Source organism: Corythoichthys intestinalis, chromosome 22 (assembly GCF_030265065.1).
Source record: "Corythoichthys intestinalis isolate RoL2023-P3 chromosome 22, ASM3026506v1, whole genome shotgun sequence".
Lineage (NCBI taxonomy): Eukaryota > Metazoa > Chordata > Actinopteri > Syngnathiformes > Syngnathidae > Corythoichthys > Corythoichthys intestinalis.
Window position 1 is genome coordinate 31,120,325 of NC_080416.1, and position 19,892 is coordinate 31,140,216.

General features: G+C 36.3%; 1 protein-coding gene across 1 annotated transcript in view; it reads right to left on the reverse strand.

The window, feature by feature from the left end:
• Positions 1 to 19,892, reverse strand: part of si:ch211-57n23.4 (immunoglobulin superfamily DCC subclass member 3) — a 56,965-nt gene that overhangs the window by 13,457 nt on the left and 23,616 nt on the right. The window contains exons 5-10 of the mRNA XM_057828114.1: positions 19,749 to 19,886; positions 19,527 to 19,685; positions 4,960 to 5,125; positions 1,916 to 2,166; positions 1,664 to 1,828; positions 1,354 to 1,542 (exon numbers count right to left, since the gene is read on the reverse strand). Coding sequence (XP_057684097.1) covers positions 1,354 to 1,542; positions 1,664 to 1,828; positions 1,916 to 2,166; positions 4,960 to 5,125; positions 19,527 to 19,685; positions 19,749 to 19,886 — 1,068 coding nt within the window. The remainder of the gene's footprint in view (positions 1 to 1,353; positions 1,543 to 1,663; positions 1,829 to 1,915; positions 2,167 to 4,959; positions 5,126 to 19,526; positions 19,686 to 19,748; positions 19,887 to 19,892) is intronic.

Here is a 19,892-nt window from a genome sequence, read left to right on the forward strand (position 1 = left end):
TCGGACCATGCATGCATTTGAAATGTGAGAAAAATCAATGGGAGAAATTAGCTGCTACAGAATTGGCATTATACTTCGCAATATTTACCGTATTTTTCAGACTATAAATCGCACCTGAGTATAAGTCGCACCAGCCATAAAATGCCCAATGAAGAGGAAAAAAACATATATAAGTCGCACTGGAGTATAAGTCGCATTTTTGGGGGAAATTTACTTGATAAAATCCAGCACATAGAACGGATATTTCATCTTGAAAGGCAATTTGAAATTAAAATACAATATAGAACAACATGCTGAATAAGTGTACAGTATGATAAGGGTTACATGATGCATGAACAAAAAAATGCGAACGTGGCCAGTATGTTAACGTAACATAGCTATTAAGAGTTACTCAGATAACTATAGCATCAAGAACATGTTAACAAGTTTAGCAAACCATCAGCGTCACTCCAAAACACCAAATTAACATGTGAAATTATATAAAAATGTGTTAATAATTTCACACATAAGTCGCTCCTGAGTATAAGTCGCACCCCCAGCTAAACTATGAAAAAAACTGCGACTTATAGTCCGAAAAATACGGTACGTAAAATAAATGCTACCTGCACGTTTTTTTGCTTTTAACCAAAAATCGAGACAGTTTTACGTCCATATCAATAAAGAATTCAGGGATTTAGGCATTTATTCACATGAAATTTCAACGGAAAAAGCTTTGTTTACATATGGCGGCCACTAATTTCCTTACTGACTAGCATCATAGTATGCAATATTTACGTAAAATAAATGCTACCTGCAGTTTTTTTGCTTTTAACCAAGAATCGAGACTGTTTTACGTCCATATCTATAAAGAATTCAGGGATTTATGCATTTATTCACAAGAATTTTCACCGGAAAAGCTCTGTTTACGTACGGCGGCTGCTACATTGACTGACAGACTAGCATCGTACTTCGACACATTTACGTAAAATAAATGCTAACTGCCCGGATCTTTGCTCTTTTAACAAAGAATCGAGACTGTTTTACGTCCATATCTATAAAGAATTCAAGGATTTAAGCATTTATTCACAAGAATTTTCAACGAAAAAAGCTCTTTGTCTGTAATTTCACCCGGTCAGCTTTGACGGCCACGCCAATAATGCAGGCCCCCTATTAATCGGCCCCGTGCCCTGTCAATATAATTATGAAGTCTATGGCTTCTAGTGAAGGAGAAAACCGGGTTAGTTGTCAAAATAGTATGTTTCCCTGTGATAAAGGAATAACAATTCTAAGAGGTGTTGATAAGAAGCTATTCATGACACTGGAACGTCTGTGACACGCCAACACTGTTCTTCTCATGTCTCATTTAACACATACCCAGATCTGCGACGACGTGGGCATTGATGTGACAGGGCAGCTGGATAGGTCCCTGGAAATCAGCACTGGGGACCCTGCGGTAGGACAACCTGAAGCCCTCAGCTTTACCTGCCTTGCTAGGGAGCTCCCACAGTACTTGAACAGCACTGGAATTCACCACTTTGGTGAAGAAAGTGGGAGTGGTCGGTACTGCGTGGGAGTATGACAAAGTAAAGTTAGAAATAACCAATACCTGTTAGCAAAAGTGCCACAATTTATTGCATTTTTAATGGCTAAAGTATTATCCGAGTTAGTACTAAAGGCTCCTTACCGCCACCTAGTGTTGTTGCCACCACAGTGCGAGACTGCTGACTAGCTCCAAGTGGGGAATAGGCCTTCAGGTAAAGGGAGTAAGTAGTGGCTGGATCCAGGTTGTTCACATCATGTTGAAAGGCTCCTTTGCTGATGGCTTCTTGTAGCTCCAAAGCATCTGGTTCTAAAAGCACAGGGAAATCAGAATTTTACTTTGAAATATCAGCAAATATCATTCTAGTTTTTTCAGTATTTTCATGATGACACATACCTCCAATTTTGCGGATATGCAGCACATAACCAATGATACCCTCAGTGACTTCTGCGGGCGGCTGGCTCCATGAAATCTGCAAGGCGCTAGTGGACAGCACATTGACCGCGAGGCCCTCGGGAGCGGCCGGCAGGTCTTTAGCTTGGGCCACAGCGAGTCGGGCGCTGGCCTGGTTTGTGCCGGCGCTGTTCTCAGCGATGCACTGGTAGATGGCCTCGTCCTCAGAGCCGATACGAGTGAGAGCCAAAGTACTGCGGGAACAATCCGTGACATGATCGCTTTACAGTCGCACATAATTGAAAGCATGGATAGAATAACATGCAGTTGGAAAGTGATATTGTTGGTGCGCTCCCTCACTTTTAAAAATAGTTCAAATTTCACCTCCACAATTACAATACAATTACATTCTACATGCTTATACATTTTCCAAGGCTTAAAGTGTACTGCAAATCTAAAGGTCATCGTCAAGGTCGCCAAATCAGTGCCAAAGTTCCCCTAACTACTATAATATACAGCCCCTGACAAAAGTCTTGTCGCTTATCCATTTTGTAGAAACAATTACTAATAACTAGAGATGTCCCGATCGATATCCCGATCGATCGGGTCCGATCACATCATTTTCAAAGTATAGGAATCGGCAAAAACATATCGGACATGCCTTTTTTAAATATATATATATATATATATATATATATATATATATTTTTTTATTAAATCGTTTTCTAATTGTATTTAACGTTACAGACATAATATGTTACACTCATCCAGAGTCTTTAGTTTAGGTTTAAGGTCGGGTTATCAAATTTATCCCGTTAACGGCGGAAATGAATTTTTAAAAAAATGTATCACGTAAAAATATTTAACGCAATTAACGCATGCGCTACACGACCCACTCACGCATTGTCGCGTTCAACCTGTAATGCCGCCGCTTTACCTATATATAGAGCTAAAAGGCAGCGTAAAATGAGTAGAGTGAATTTTGGCAGGCTTTGGAGCCTTTTTTTAATTGGCTAAAGCCTTACAATCCCTCTCCCTACGATTAGAAATATCATGGGAAGCAATGTGGGGAAGAAAGGTAGTAATTGATCTTTTTCTTAACACCCTATGTTATTTCCCAACGCAGAGAAGATATATCAATTGGTACCACTACGCACAGTCATGGTTGCACTTCCTATCATGCATTTGGGCAGAACAGTTAAATGGCTACAGTATCATTTACTGAAAGCTCAACAAATACATTAGATGGCAATATTTAGTCACAATTTACAAAGTCACATTTATCCTTTAAGAATTACAAGTCTTTCTATCTGAGGATCCCTCTCACAGAAAGAATGTTAATAATGTAAATGCCATCTTGAGGATTTATTGTCATAATAAACAAATACAGTACTTATGTACTGTATGTTGAATGTATATATTCGTCCGAGTTTTATTAATTTTTTTCTTAATGCATTGCCAAAATGTATATGATCGGGAAAAATTATTGGGAATGATTGGAATTGAATCGGGAGCAAAAAAAAAAAAAAAAAAAAAGCAATTGGATCGGAAAATTTCGGAATCGGCAGATACTCAAACTAAAACGATCGGGATCGGATCGGGAGCAAAAAAACATGATCGGAACAACCCTACTAATAACCTGACTTTTAATTATTCAATTGGTTTTAGAAATGGCTCATATGAAAGCTAAGACCCTCCCAAATGATGTTGAATGTACAAAAATATATTTGTTTCACTGAAAAAAGATTCATCATTTAATGAAGACTTAAATGTCAAATTTTGGCAAGACAAAAGTTTTGTCACCTACAGAAAGTAGTGAGAAAATTGAACAAAAAATGTACTTCAAATACAAAAATATGTTACATAACATAAGCGAATTAAGTAGTGGTGCGGTGAGATCCAAATTTAATATTTTGTATGACTTCCATGGTCTTCGGCAAGGATTCGTACAATTTATTGATGAAGTCATCAGGAACATCAAAGAAAGCAGTCTTGCATGCCTCCATGAGTTCATCAACATTCTTGGGTTTCGTCTTCCATGCTTTCTCTTTCATCCTACCCCAGACATGCTCAACGATGTTGAAGTATGCGATGGAGCACTATCCTGCTGCAGAATTTGTCCCTTTTTGGTTAGGAACGTAAGAGGCAGCTAAGATTTGTTGATATTTCAAACTTTAATCTCTCAGGGTGCAGACAATTAAAAAACCGTGTGGCATTTGTCAAGGCCCACAGCCTGTCAAAAGGATGGACGCTGGAAAAGTGGCAAAAGGTGGATATTTCAGATGAATCTTCCATTGAATTACACCACAGTCGCCGCAAATATTGCAGGGGACCTACCACGGATCCGAGATTCACTCAGAAAATAGTGAAGTTTGGTGCTTATATCATTACCAAAATCATAGTCTGGGGTTACATCCAGTATGGGGGTGTGCGAGAGATCTGCAGGGTGGAAGGCAACATAAATAGTCTGAAATATCAACAAATCTTAGCTGCCTGGATCTCACAGCACCACTACTTAATTCGCTTATGTTAAGTAACATATTTTTGTATTTGACGTACATTTTTGTTCAACTTTCACACTACTTTCTGTAGGCGACAAAACTTTTGTCTTGCCAAAATTTGACCTTTATGTCTTCATTAAATGATAAATCTTTTTTCAGTGAAACAAATATATTTTTGTACATTCAAAATCATTCGGGAGGGTCTTCGCTTTCATATGAGCCATTTCTGAAACCAATTGAATAATTAAAAGTCAGGTTATTAGCAATTGTTTCTACAAAATGGATAAGCGACAAGACTTTTGTCAGGGACTGTATACAGTACATTTTTAGGGTGTTATGTGTTTTTTAATGTTACATTTTAATGCAAAGTACTATTGCACATTAACCCCCCATGCCAGGTTTACTGGTAATCGAGTACACCGTAGGCCTCAAAGTGATTTCCATACAAACATTTCTCGTCAATATTATTATAGCTATTTAAATTTGGCAATCATCTTAAATTTGATTAGAATGATACTTAAGTTTATCAAAACTGACAAACGCTACCTGTTGTTATTGGTTAACTTGACGTTCTGTCCAGGCATTAAAACCTTTCCGTTTTTCAACCAGATGAGGTGAGGCTCTGGTACACCCTGAGCCACACAAGTGAACACGGCACTGCCTCCTGCTGGTTTGGAAACAGATTGCGGCCACTGCAGGAATTCCGGAGGGGCTGTGGAGAATCAGGGACAAATCAAAGATGAGACTGGTGAAGGAACAACCAACACAATTTGGCATCAAAACACAGAATGAGGAAGAATTTATCACAGATTTCAACCAAGAAACAATGGGTTTGATTTTTATGTATGTATGTATGTATTTATTTACTTATTTTTAATTCATCCAGAAACGACATCATTAAACCTCCTCAACAACCACAGGCTCTTGATTGATTGATTGATGTCTGAACCTGAACTATAATTGTAATTCCCATGATTTTGACATTTGACAAAGTTAATTAGAGCGGTTAGAATTAATGTTAGTGTTGTGTCATGCCAAATTTATGACATAGAATTGCCAAATGCCAAATTAGAATAAGGGAATCTTTATGGATACTAGTAAATTGAGGATTCACTGTGTGTACACTGCTGGCCAAAAGTATTGGCACCCCTGCAATTCTGTCAGATAATGCTCAATTTCTCCCAGAAAATGATTGCAATTACAAATGCTTTGGTAGTAATATCTTCATTTATTTCGCTTGCAATTAAAAAAAAAAAAACACACACAAAAGAGAATTGGGGAAAAAATTAAATCATTATCATTTTACACAAAACTCCAAAAATGGTCGGAATAAAAGTATTGGCACCCTTTGAAAAATCAAGTGATGCTTCTCTAATTTGTGTAATTAACAGCACCTGTTACTTACCTGTGGCACATAACAGGTGGTGGCAATAACTAAATCACACTTGCAGACAGTTAAAATGGATTAAAGTTGACTCAACCTCTGTCCTGTGTCCTTGTGTGTACCACATGGAGCATGGAGAAAAGAAAGAAGACCAAAGAACTGTCTGAAGACTTGAGAAGAAAAATTTTGAGGAATCTTGGGCAATCTCAAAGCCACAAGTCCATCTCCAAAGATCTGAATGTTCCTGTGTCTACCGTGCGCAGTGTCATCAATAAGTGTAAAGACCATGGCACTGTGGCTAACCTCCCTAGATGTGGACGAAAAAGAAAAATTGACGAGAGATTTCAATGAAAGATTGTGCGGATGGTGGATAAAGAACCTTGACTAACATCCAAACAAGTTCAAGCTGTCCTGCAGTCCGAGGGTACAACAGCTTCAACCCGTACTATCCGTCGGCGTCTGAATGAAAAGGGACTATATGGTAAGGAAGACCCCACTTCCGACCCAAAGACATAAAAAAGACAGCTGGAGTTTGCCAAAACTTTCCTGAGAAAGCCAAAAACGTTTTGGAAGAATCTTCTCTGGTCAGATGAGACAAAAGTAAAGATTTTTGGGAAAAGGCATCAACATAGAGTTTACAGAAAAAAAAAAAAAGAGGCCTTCAAAGAAAAGAACACGCTCCCCACAGTCAAACATGGTGGAGGTTCCCTGATGTTTTGGGGTTGCTTTGCGGCCTCTGGCACTGGACTGCTTGACCGTGTGCATAGCATTATGAAGTCCGAAGACTACCAACAAATCTCAGAGACCTGGAGCAGTTGGCCAAAAGAAGAATGGACTAAAATTCCAGCAGAGCATTGTAAGAAACTCATTGGTGGATACCGGAAGCGGTTGTTCGCTGTTTTTTTGTCGAAAGTTTGTGCTACCAAGTATTAGGCAGAGGGTGCTAGTACTTTTGTCCGGCCCATTTTTTGAGTTTCGTGTAAAAGGATTTTTTTTTTCATTCTCTTTTGTGTTTTTTCATTGCAAGCAAATTAAATGAAGATATTACTACCAAAGCATTTGTAATTGCAATCATTTTCTGGGAGAAATTGAGCATTATCTGACAGAATTGCAGGGGTGCCAATACTTTTGGCCAGTAATGTATATTTATGAAAACTGTGTAGACATGAGTGTTTTTTAGATAATTTCTGAGGTTTTTTAACTTCATGATATTTATTTCATGACGAGCAGTATGGCTCGGCGCTGCTCGGGTGAAAAAGATGGCATTTTCTATGCTAATTTTTGGAATTGCGAATGAATTTTCGGCACCAAATGGAGGCCTACATAGATAAAACTCATCTAAGAACACTTCCAGACACTTAAAGTATAACTGTATAAAAATTTGTCAAAATCCGCTTAGCCGTTTCGGCGTTCATAAAACACAAACACACAGACACACAAAATTCAATTTATATGATATGGATATGATATTTTATGGGACATGAAATGAGGACATTTTGAAAATGTTTACATAGTGAAACATTTTTTTACATAGAAGAGTAGGCATGTGCCGGTATGAGATTATGACGGTATGATAACCTTAAGCCAAAATATCACGGTTCCTCGGTATCACGGTATTGCAATCACAGCTCTAAAATGTGTTACTTACTATAAAAAAAAAATCCGTTGAACAGGATTTTTATTTTTTAAAACACAAATTGGAGCATAAGCATAATGTTAAGTTAAAAAAAAAAAAAAAACTGAAATATTCTAAATTGAATTGAAATAAGTGCAGTCCTTCAGGTGAGCTGTGAGTTTAGACTCACAGCCACTGCTCAACATTATTGCAATCAGAACAAAAATAATTGAATTATTTTCCATAAAAAGCATGTGCATATGACTTGTATCATGTTTACATTATATACAGTACACACTCTCTTTCTCAACACAGATAATTGCCAGAGAGAAAAAAAAAACGTTACACCACCGCTAGACACACTGAACACGCTGGAGTTAACTCTCATAGCTGGTGGGAAACGTTCATGACAGTGTGTGCTAACCTTTAATTTTGTATAAATACAAAATCATATAGGACGTATTGCCTCCTCGGTAGCCACCCTTCGTAAACATGTTTTACATGTCGGTTGGCCCTTTTCCTCTAAGCCGTGGCTGTCTGAAACATTTTTTGTAGCCGTAGTATTCCCACACCGCCTATTTCCTTTTCTCTGACGGGAGAAAAAGTTCGGGAGCTTCACCTCCTCCAGCCTTCCTTTAGCATAGCTGACTCACTGACACTGAGCAACACCCAATGGGGGAGGGTTGAGCCTTGCAGCTGCAAGTGAGGGATTTTCCCCTGCATTTTTGGGACATTAAAAAATACCAAATACCGCAGTTTTCATACCACGGTATACCTTGAAACCGGTAATCGGCACATGTCTATAGAAGAGCAAAAAACCACATATGCAGACACTGGACAGATTGCAGGGAAGACCTCGTCTCACCCTTTTTGAAAATTTTTCATCACAATAGACTTGCATATTAATGCACAGCTCTTTCACCCCTCCCTCCCTTCCAACCAGCTCAGTATCTCATTGATCCGCTGCACTCCAATCCACTTTGACTCCCAAATTTAAGCCAACGAGGATGTGTCAACATCTTATCTACCCCATTTTAACATCTTTTTGTTTGCATTCTCTTGGAACCTTCTCATTTCTCACATTCTTGAAACCAATACTAAATGAGCGATATGTGCCTGTGGTGTCATTTTACACGCTCCCAAAATTATCTTGCGCACATTTAGTTGGATATTTTGGATTTAAAATCATGAAAGATCTGACAAGCATGTAAACATGAAAGTATCCAACAAAAATGCTTATAAAACGACTCAAGTTTAATGCTTTGTTTCCTTCATTTCCACCTCACTGCTTTTGTACATGCAATTCACTCATCAATGAGGAAAGAGCTGTCCATCACGCGGTCTGCTCAGCTGTCCAAACGTCATGTTGGAAATTGTCAGGCGTCCTCAGCTGACTGAGTATATTTCGATCCATACTTTGTATTGATCAGTGATTCTGTTGACCTTGAGTTTTACCGCAGCTCATAAATCTTTCTCTTTGTTTGCAATTGTCATTTGGAAAAGACCGTTACATTGCCGTGCAAAGTGCCTGTTATATACAAGTAGCAAAAAGTATGGAATCATCAGTCTCAGATGAGCAGTCACTCAGATATTTTATTATGTAGAACAACCTCAGATAAAAAGCTTGAAAAAAATAATGAATTAGTTCAAACGTGCAACTCTTTAGCATTCAGGAAAAGTAAAAGAAATGAATAAAAAATATTAAAAAAAGGGTTTTTTTTGTTTTTTTTTAACTGACACCTTTTTAAAACGATATATCAAGTCTTGGCAGAACGTCAGCTGCTTTCAAGATGTAAAAACAATAAGTATAATAATAATAAAATAAAATAAAAAAATAAAAAAATAATAAATAAGAATAATAAAATAACAAAATAGCAATAAATAATAATAATAAAATAAAATAATAAATAATAATAATAATAATAAAGTAATACAAATAATAACAAATAATAAATGATAATGATATATAATAATAATAATAAATTAAAAACAAATAAAAATAAGATATAATCATAAATAATAAAAGAAAAATGATAATGATAATAAATACATAAAATAATGATAATATATAAATAATAAAAAATTAAAACCTTAAATAAAAAAAGATATAATAATAAATGATAAATAATAAAATAAAATAAAAATACATTAAAAATAATAATAAAATAACAAATAAATAAAATAACAATAATATATAAATAATAATAAATTAAAACCATACATAAAAAAATAAGATATAATAATAATAATAAATGATAAATAATAAAATGAAAAATAAATAAATAAATAAATAAAATAATAATATATAAATAATAATAAATTAAAACCATCAATTAAAAAATAAGATATAATAATAAATGATTAAAAAAAAAAACACATTTAAAATAATTATAAAATAATAAATAAATAAATAAATAATAAATAGTAACATAAAAAAAATATTATTACTAGTTAAAAAATGAAAAGGTTAAGAGAAAGGACAAAAGGAAATTATTATTATTTCTTTATTATTTTGTTGAATATTGATAAATACAGTACTTTCAACACAAAGCCTGTTTAACTTTGTTTACCTGGGATAATTATATAATATATAATAATAATAATAATAATTATTATTTTTATTATAACCTTTTGGGATACAAAGTATTACAATATATTGTCACACCACTAATATTAAGAGACAAAGCAATCACATTTTGTGTGTTAGAAAATGCTTGAATAAACTTGAATAGAAATCAGTACACACACTGCTTGGCAGATTTTAAGATGTGACAAAATTAATAATAATAATAATTTCTAAAAAAGTGAAAGAGGAAGGAAAAAAGGAAAACTAATGTGTCCATATTGCATTTGTGACAATATTTTTTTCTTTATTATTTTGTTGAATTTTGATGAATGCTGTACTTTCAACACAAAGCCTTTTTAACTTTGTTTACCTAGGACATGTAGATATTCATAATATCGAATGATTTCCAATTGTTTTGAACGTGCTAGCTATCATTTTTCACTTTTTTTTCTAGTTCCTTCTGTGGGAAAGTTGATATAATTTATGAGAACATGAATGCCTTTGTGGTATCTGCATGATAAAAGATCTGCATATCTTTTTTCCAGAGGACTTTGTGGACAAAACCAGAGAGGAGGGGGTGTTATGAAGGCTGAGACAGAAGGAGGGAGCGGATTTTTTTTTTTTTTCAGCACTATTCGATAAATTGGCTGGCCATCTTTTGTGTCTAACACGGCGACACCCTAGTCGCCCTCACCGCCCCGCTCCCCCTTGTGGGATGCTATCCATCTTCCACCCTTCCATAATTAACTAAAAGAACCTCTTTTCATTTCAATGTCCGTCCCGGCACCTCCTCCCTCCGCTCAACCGTTTTCACACTTTTATGCCCCTCGGCCCTCCTGTCGGGGTTAAAGGTGAGAGGTCACACCCCTTCCCCTTTTTCCTCTCGATCCATTTGCGCCCTCCGTATTGACAATTTCGTCATCCTCTGCTTTGTTTTGAGTTTTCTGATCCTCTTTGTCCCATCTTTCTCCCTGACCTGACCGTGGCCGTGGACACAGATGGGCTGATGTCAAGACTGCGTGAAAGTTGGAACCTGCTCGCTAAAATCCCACTGAACTTGATTCAGTATGAGACAACGGATGGTGCACTTGAATTTTTACAACTTTTTCAAAATAGCTTAACTTGGACTTGGACAAGACCAGTTGTGTGGGTGTCAATGGCCGAAATTACTTAAATATTGGAAAAAAAAAAGGAAAAAAATATTTAACTTTATAGTGTTACTGCGAGCCATAACTAGAATGTCTCTTTTTATTCATTTGAATTTTGCTTTTTTTTTTTTTTTTTTAAAATAAAAATAATAACAATAATATTGATTTGTAAGTTTAATTCGTCATAAAAATATAGATACTATTTTTAAAATACAATTTAGAGCTGCAGCAATTAATCGATTAACTCGAGTAATTCGATTAGAAAAAAAGATTCAAATTAAATTTTGCTGCTTCGAGTATTCGTTTATTTAAAGTGGCATTGTAATGGTTTGTTTTGAAAGTGTTTGCATTTAGTTATGTTGATTTGGGTGGATACACTGCCTTCTAGTGGCAGCAGTGAATATGACATCACTCATTTCACATGGCTGAATCCTGCTGCTCCCTGTTAAGACCAACATAAGCTAATTTTTTGTTTGAGCTAATATGTTTTTTATGCATTCATAATTTAGTTTATAGGTATATTTAGGGTTTGTTAAAAGCATTGTAAAAAAAAAAAAAAAAAAAAAAAAAAAAAGTTTGCATTTTATAACATTAAAGCTAGCTGACTTTTTGTTTGAGTTAAGGGTTTTTATGCATTTGTAATTTAGTTTATAGGTATATTTTCCAGTTTTTTAGTGGGAATATGTGTTTGAACCATTTGTAAGGAGCATTTTAAAAAAAGCCTTTTATAGCATTTTTAGCTAGTGGACTTTTGCTATTAAAGTTAGCCTATTGTTCTTTTGTTGTACTTCGATCCTCATTTTTATATCGTTTGAGGATCAGCGCAGGTATTTAAATTCTTTATGTTCTTTTCCAATTACTCGATTATTCAAACAAACTAATTCATCGATTAATCGTTTACTGAAATAATCGATAGCTGCAGCCCTAATACAAATATTTTCATTAATAAATAACAATCAAAACATAAAAATATGATAATATTTATCAGGTGTTCACATATGTGGGTTACGTTGGGTCATTTTTCATATTATGAAATTGAGTAAAAACAAAAAAGGTTATTGGGAGCCAGTATTTTTTTTGTCCAAAATGACGATAACGAAAATATTTAGTCGACAAACATTTTTTCTTGATGATGGCGAGCTAAAAACGTGGCTCGGGAGACTAGAACATAATGAGACGAATGTCAGTTTTCGTCTGATGAGACGACAAAATACGACATCGTCTCTGTCATATGTTCACAATGCGTGACATTTTCATATTGTAAGTGGCGTGCGTCAGCTTGCATTGTAGCGGTGTTTGGGTATCACTCATGTGAGCTGTGCTGCACCTCACTGCAGTTAGGATGTATCTCAAGATAGGCTGTGCACCATCTTGCTTGTTTGGAAACACGATAAGACAAGTTTGCTTATTTTGGCAAGAGAGAATATGCAATGTTTCAATAGTCTTTAAAAGGTCTATGCTGAGTGATCAGCAGACGCTAAAGCGTTAACTCAAACTCACTCAAAGCGTTAGCGTAAAATTCGCGTTAGCATTAGCTTCAGAATGGCGGCCGTCCTCTTAAAACACTGGCCAGTCTTTTTTGTTTTTTCAATGTTTATTTATTTTACGTTTTTTTTATTTTATTTTTTTTAATAGTTCATGGCTACTATGTAAGTTTAATTGAAAATAATGTACCGCTTTACCTTCTAAGTGTGTATTATCACCACAACAAAGTTAGCGTTGTCCATGTAGACGCTACAGTATATGCTCACTTATCTATGTTCATTCGAAATTGTTGGAAACCTTTATTTATAAACATTTGAATTTTACAGACGAAAAAATTTTGAGTAACTGTCTACTAAAACTAAAAGAAATATGTGTGGGATTTCGTTGACTAAAACTAGACGAGGACGAAAACATTTTGAAAATGACAAAAATATGACTAAAAAGTATTTTCGTCCAAAAGACGAAGACAAAAATTAAAAGGGCTGCCAAAAACAACACTGTCGGGAGCCACAACTAGAGTGTGTCTGTTTGTATTCATATGAATTTCGCTTTTTGAATAAATTTTATTGATTTATAAGTTCAATTTGTAAAATAAAATATTGATAATATTTAAAAAAAAAAATAAAATAAAAAAAAACGATATTTTTTAAATTAGTAAGCAATATCAAATATAAAAATATACCGGTAATAGTAATATTTACCTGGCAAATCTTAATATTGTTGCTTACATGACCCAAAATCTGATGTCAATATGGGAGGATGCCTAGTTCTTTTTTTAATAAACAAAAATACCTACCGTAATTTTCAGACTATAAGGCGCACCTGACTATAAGCCGCCATCCACCAAATTTGACACGAAAACGTTATTTGTTCATAGATAATTAATATAATTAACTGTAACTCCTACTAAATATCAGCTGATCCAGTTAAATCATCAGCTTTTTATGTAATTTGTGGTGGCCATGTTAACAGACGATCAGTGCTACTCATTGTCTACAAGAGAGAAACTAGATCAATACATTAATGAATACATTAGAGATGATTTCTATTCTTCCTATTCTTTTCCAATCACTGGAGAGCCTGTCAAGGGCTAAAGTATTGATTGATGTTTCAACTGGGGGAGGTATGATCGCAAGGCTGAATTGTAGGAAAAAGACAAGAAACATAACTGTTTCTGATATATAATTTAATAATGATATTCATTATTAAAGCTGAATACATTTCTGCCTTACTAAGACTTTTGATGAATGAGGTTGGAGTAGTATTCGTTTTAAATTAGTCATGTTTCAAACATTAAATAAGGTATTTTATATCTCTCAGCATTGTATTACATTTACTTAAAATATGATCATCATATTTCCTAATTGTTTGGTTGAAAGAAACATCGTGAATCTAATGCAATAAAAATGGAACGCGGCATCCATTTTTGCAAATGGAAAAAAAAGTATTAGTATTGCTTGATACAGCTCCCACGTTGGGCTTTATTAAAATGGGCAAATAATTGCGATGTCTTGTGAGTGTTTATGTAAAGGACATAATAAGATATGTATGCATATGTATACTAATCCCAAGCCTAAAATAAGGTATGATATTGTCAGGGAAGCTCAAGTTTGAACTCCAAGACAAGTGTTACCTCGATAGCTTGATTAGAGAAATGAATACGACCCCAACCATGGATTGCTTTGCTTCGAAGATTTTATGAGCAAGAGCTCTCGGGTACAAAATGATGTGACCCAGCCAGGAGCTGTAATCACCCAGAAGTACAAAGAAGTACAATTGAGGCTGGACATTTATACTGTTGAAGAGGCAGTGCCGAAGCCCATCGTGAAACGAAACTTACTAAGAAACGAAACTCATCATCTCAAAAACCTGGGTATTTTTCCATACAAAAACATCTTTGACCTGAGACCTTGAGCACTGGTCCCGGCTAGAACGAAGATAAGCTTAGTCTGATAAGCCACAGTCGCTCATTGTATTCATTCAGGGCATATTGGAAAACAGGAACATAACAGTCCATATTTGGGCATATTGTGATACAGTCTACAGTAGTCAAGGCCATGAGAAGGCACACTAAGATTAATATAACAAAGATGCTCAATGCTACAATGTTCTAATGCAAGCATAACAAAAGCATACAAAATATAATAATAATGATAAATAATAATAATGTATAATGGTTGTGTTTTAAGCATGAATAGAATTCTCTCACAGATATGATATGATCATGATATTCTTTCATACACAATCTCATCTGTTCTCTTATCTCTTACAAGACTTATTGTATGTTAACTCAGTGGAGAGAGCAGATAAAGCACCACAGTAAATAGATCCAAACTAGTATTTGCGTCCTTTCATCTTGTTTTGCACTAAACACTCCGGGAGGCAAAGTGCCATTGAGTCCAGCGCACGACAGCCAATTAAAACACAGCTAATGGACATCTGCGAGGTGATGGATGAGTACGCGTCATCAGTGGCCCTCCGCAATCTTCCACCCCCCACCTCCTCCAGGATATAAATTCACAAACAGTGACTCTGATTTCTTACTTTGTTGTCCAACAAACTGCTTCGATATTTTGAATTACTCCATCTTTTATGACATTTTGCAAATTTCAAGTTGAGATAGATACAATGATATCACGATGTGTTTCTCTTGTGTGGACAGAGGTGTCAAGGGGGCTCATGTGAGAAAGATCCGCCCCCATCTAGGAGTCAGGGGCAAAGGTGAGACAAAAGGGTGGAGCTTTGCTATTGACCTTCTCCTTCCTTTCCATTCACTGCTGCTGCACATTAACATAACCAAGTACTACACACGCGTGAACACACACTAGCCGTAGATGCTCGAGGCAATTAACAAAGCCCGCATGGCTTTAACCAAGAACTAATATCAACCCAATAGAACATTTTGACATGAATTTTAGGCTGACATAAAAAAAGCACCTGGCAAATATGATTCTGGTAAAATGGACAACAATTTCTAAGACACAAATCCAAAATCCCCAAAATGTACATACAGTGGAGCAAATAAGTATTTAGTCAAACACTAATTGTGCAAGTTCTCCCACTTGAAAATATTAGAGAGGCCTGTAATTGTCAACATGGGTAAACCTCAACCATGAGAGATAGAATGTGGCAAAAAGAAACCAGAAAATCACACAGTTGGATTTTTAAAGAATTTATTTGCAAATCATGGTGGAAAATAACTATTTGGTCAATACCAAAAGTTCATCTCAATACTTTTATGTACCCTTTGTTGGCGATAACCAGTGTTGTTAATAACGGCGTTACTAACGGCGTTATTTTTTTCAGTAGTGGGTAATCTAATTAATTACTTTTCTCACCTTGGCAACGCCGTTACCGTTACTGAGGACGGAAAGGCATGCGTTACTATGCGTTACTATATTGGTCGAAAAGTCTGAGGGAGACGGACTCACCGAGACGACAGTGCAGAGCAGGAGTAGGGAGGAGGCAAGAAAGTTGTGACGCCGAGCAAACGCGATGCTAGGTAGCTCCAATAATACATGTTGTAGCTGATAGCCGACAAACTACGCCCGCATGTTATGGTAGATATGGTAGACATGGTAGATATCACATGTACTGTACATAGATATAACTAGATGCAAAATGACAGACATGGCACTAAATGAGTTAGTAGACAGCCGCCATCTTAAAGCAGTAGACTTTTTAGACGGCTCTGTTGTAGAGAACCTTCGTAGCGAACCTAATTAACTTTTTATCTAAAATACTTCTAAATCGGCAAAATCTTGACTTGAGTCTATCTTTAAATGATGAAACAGTTTTAAAACTTTCATATGTCGAAAGTAGAAAGAAGGGAACTAATGCAATAATAGGAGCAATTTTAACAACTTTTAACAGTTGATTCAGGGTAAAGGGTAAATTAGGGTAAAGAATTGGGCTCGGGCCAATTGTACCAAAAACCTTCACAATAAACTTCACATAGTGTGGCCAATGTTTTTTTTTTTTTTTTTTTTCCTAAAAAAAAAAAAAAAAAAAGTAATTATCACCAATTACTTTGCCAAGTAACTAATTACTCTTACATTCAGGTAATTGAGTTACTAACGCAATTACTTTTTGTGAGAAGTAATTTGTAACTATAATTAATTACTTTTTTTCAGTAAGATTAACAACACTGGCGATAACGGAGGCCAAACGTTTTCTGTAATTCTTCACAAGCTTTTCACACACTGTTGCTGGTATTTTGGCCCATTCCTCCATGCAGATCTCCTCTAGAGCAGTATGTTTGGGGCTGTCGTTGGGCAACACGGACTTTCAACTCCCTCCTCAGATTTTCTATGGGGTTGAGATCTGGAGACTGGCTAGGCCACTCCAGGACCTTGAAATCTGGGGCTCCATGCAAGATCTCACCCCGTGGCGTCAAAATGATAACAAGAATGGTGAGGGAAAAAAATCCCAGAACCACATGGGGGGACCTAGTGAATGACCTACAGAGAGCTGGGACCACAGTAACTCAGGGACTCAAATCCTGCACTGCCAGACGTGTCCCCCTGCTGAAGAAAGTACACGTCCAGGCCCATCTGCGGTTCGCTGGAGAGCATTTTGATGATCCAGAAGAGGACTGGGTGAATGTGTTATGGTCAGATGAAACCAAAATAGAACTTTTTGGTTTCCTTCCATCAGCAAGGATATTGAAGATGAGACGTGGCTGGGTCCTTCAGCATGATAATGATCCCAAAAAAACAGCCAGGGCAACAAATGAATGGCTTCGTAAGAAGCATTTCAAGGTCCTGGAGTGGCCTAGCCAGTCTCCAGATCTCAACCCCATGGAAAATCTGTGGAGGGAGTTGAAAGTCGGTGTTCCCCAACGACAGCCGCAAACATACTGCTCTAGAGGAGATCTGCATGGAGGAATGGGCCAAAATACCAGCAACAGTGTGTGAAAAGCTTGTGAAGAGTTACAGAAAATGTTTGGCCTCCGTTATTGCCAACAAAGGGTACATAACAAAGTATTGAGATGAACTTTGGGTATTGAACAAATACTTATTTTCCACCATAATTTGCAAAATATGCAGAAATCTTGCTTGTTTGTAGGTGACCAAAATATTTTTTACTCTAATTTGGAAATAAATTCTTTAAAAATCAAACAATGTGATTTTCTGTTTTTTTTTTTCTCCACATTCTGTCTCTCATGGTTGAGGTTTACGCATGTTGACAATTACAGGCCTCTCTAATATTTTCAAGTAGGAGAACTTGCACAATTAGTGGTTGACTAAATACTTATTTGCCCCACTTTATATCATGAATACATTATTTTATGTATGTTATTTATATTATTATTATTTTATTGACGTTTCAAACTATTCTTTAATTTTCTAATGATAACATATACATTTATTGGGTTTCATATACACTTATTTATATTATATATACACACACAAAAAAATGTAGGTTAAAAATCACTTTACACTGTCGGTTCTGGTCCCCATTAACAGCGATAGGGGGGTTCACTGTAGTCCCTTTAAGAGCAGATGGAGATACAATGGCGTACCGCAAGCAACACGTCACTTCCGCTCATTAATATTCATGGCATTAGCTACGGTTGCTATGCAAGGACAAGCCACCATTTGTCCCTAATAGGAAATGAATGGAAATCGTGTACGCAGGAGATGTTTACAGTGCTAAACCTACCAATTCTCTCCGAAAATGATGTGCCTGGTGCCAAATTGACTGGCATAGATGTGGAAGAACATAAAAATGTTCAGTTAAAGAGATGGCTTTAGCGTCGAAGGCTGAAAAAGACGAAAAAAACGAGCCGACCTAAGCATAGCTTTAGCTTTTTTTTAATCGACGCGACTGACAATGACATTCTCCGGTTTCAACAAGCTATCCTTTACCATCAGCCCTGTCTTTCTTATATATCCTCTGGTTGTCCTACGTCTCTTACCGTTCTTGGGGGTAATTTAGTTAGCTTTGTGTAGCGGTCGCAAATGCTACTCAGTGACAGCCAACGAACACTTTAAATTTTTTCATTGATAACACATCTTAATCCTATAATTTATTTACACTTCCCCCTTACTAAAATTGTTATATATATATATATATATATATATATATATATATATATATATATATATATAACAGAAACGGTAACAGTGGCAGTCAGATACCATTGTAGTTTTTTCAGGTCATTCATTGTCAGACAGAAGCAGTGCGGCACAACGTTACGCTAAAAATTAATAAAGTAAAAATATAAAAATGGCTTACCTCTTTGTCCTCTGAAAGACCATGCCAACCCAACATAATGTTTACTGCATATGAAACGTGAATGGATTCGCCGAGCTGGTGTTAAAGTCCGCGCAAGTTGATTCGGTTTTCACATTTTTTTCCTCCCGAGTTTTTGGTTTCCGGGAACGTATGAAGAAAACATCCTTCATGGTCGTAATGTCTAGAGTCGTTTCTACAAGTTCCAAAAAAGCAATGCGTGATCGCCATGTTAGTTTTTGAAAGATTACCGGCGAAAAGTAGCACTTTTTACGTGGGGTCTATGCGAGGGCGGGTCTATAATGTCCCACTTCAGCTTTACTTCCGCTTTACGATGCGACGTCACGGTCTAAAAATGTGGTTCATAACTCATTTAATTTAAGGACAGATCGAGACACAAAACTGCTAAATAAAGTCAACTGGTGATCCAGGAATATGCTGCTACAGTGCCATGGATGAACCATATCGCGAAAGAACACAGGTTGCTTGTTCTTTTCGACAATTGAAGCATTATTTTATATTGCATTGCAATGCAATACATTGGAAGGTAATGCCTTTGATTATTTTAAATAACCATGTTCAAATAAAGAATTTATTTCACAAAATTCACTAATTGGCGACTGTATTGAGTGAAATTATTGAGCTTCAATCAATCTTGTGCAGGGGAGTGTGACTGACCTTGTACCACAAGTCGGCCAAGCGCTGTACGCCTCATCCTGGTACCCGGCCGGTTGGCAGCGCACACGTACACACCAGAGTGTTGCAGAGAAACATCTGAGATCATCAGGTTCCCTGTTCCCAGAACCTGGATCCCTTCCACTCCAATTGAGCGGCCATCTGATTGAAAAACATAGTGGTTTGAAAAACCTAGATGACCCTTCTGCAGTGTTACAGTATTACCTAGTCTGCTCCAAGAAACTATAGGCTTTGGGTTTCCTGTGGCGATGCATTCCAAGATGGCGGTCTGATGTACAGTGATGGTTAGATTCTGGGGTCCTGACAGAATGACTGGCTCCTTGTAGGTTCTTGAAGCTCCACCTAAAA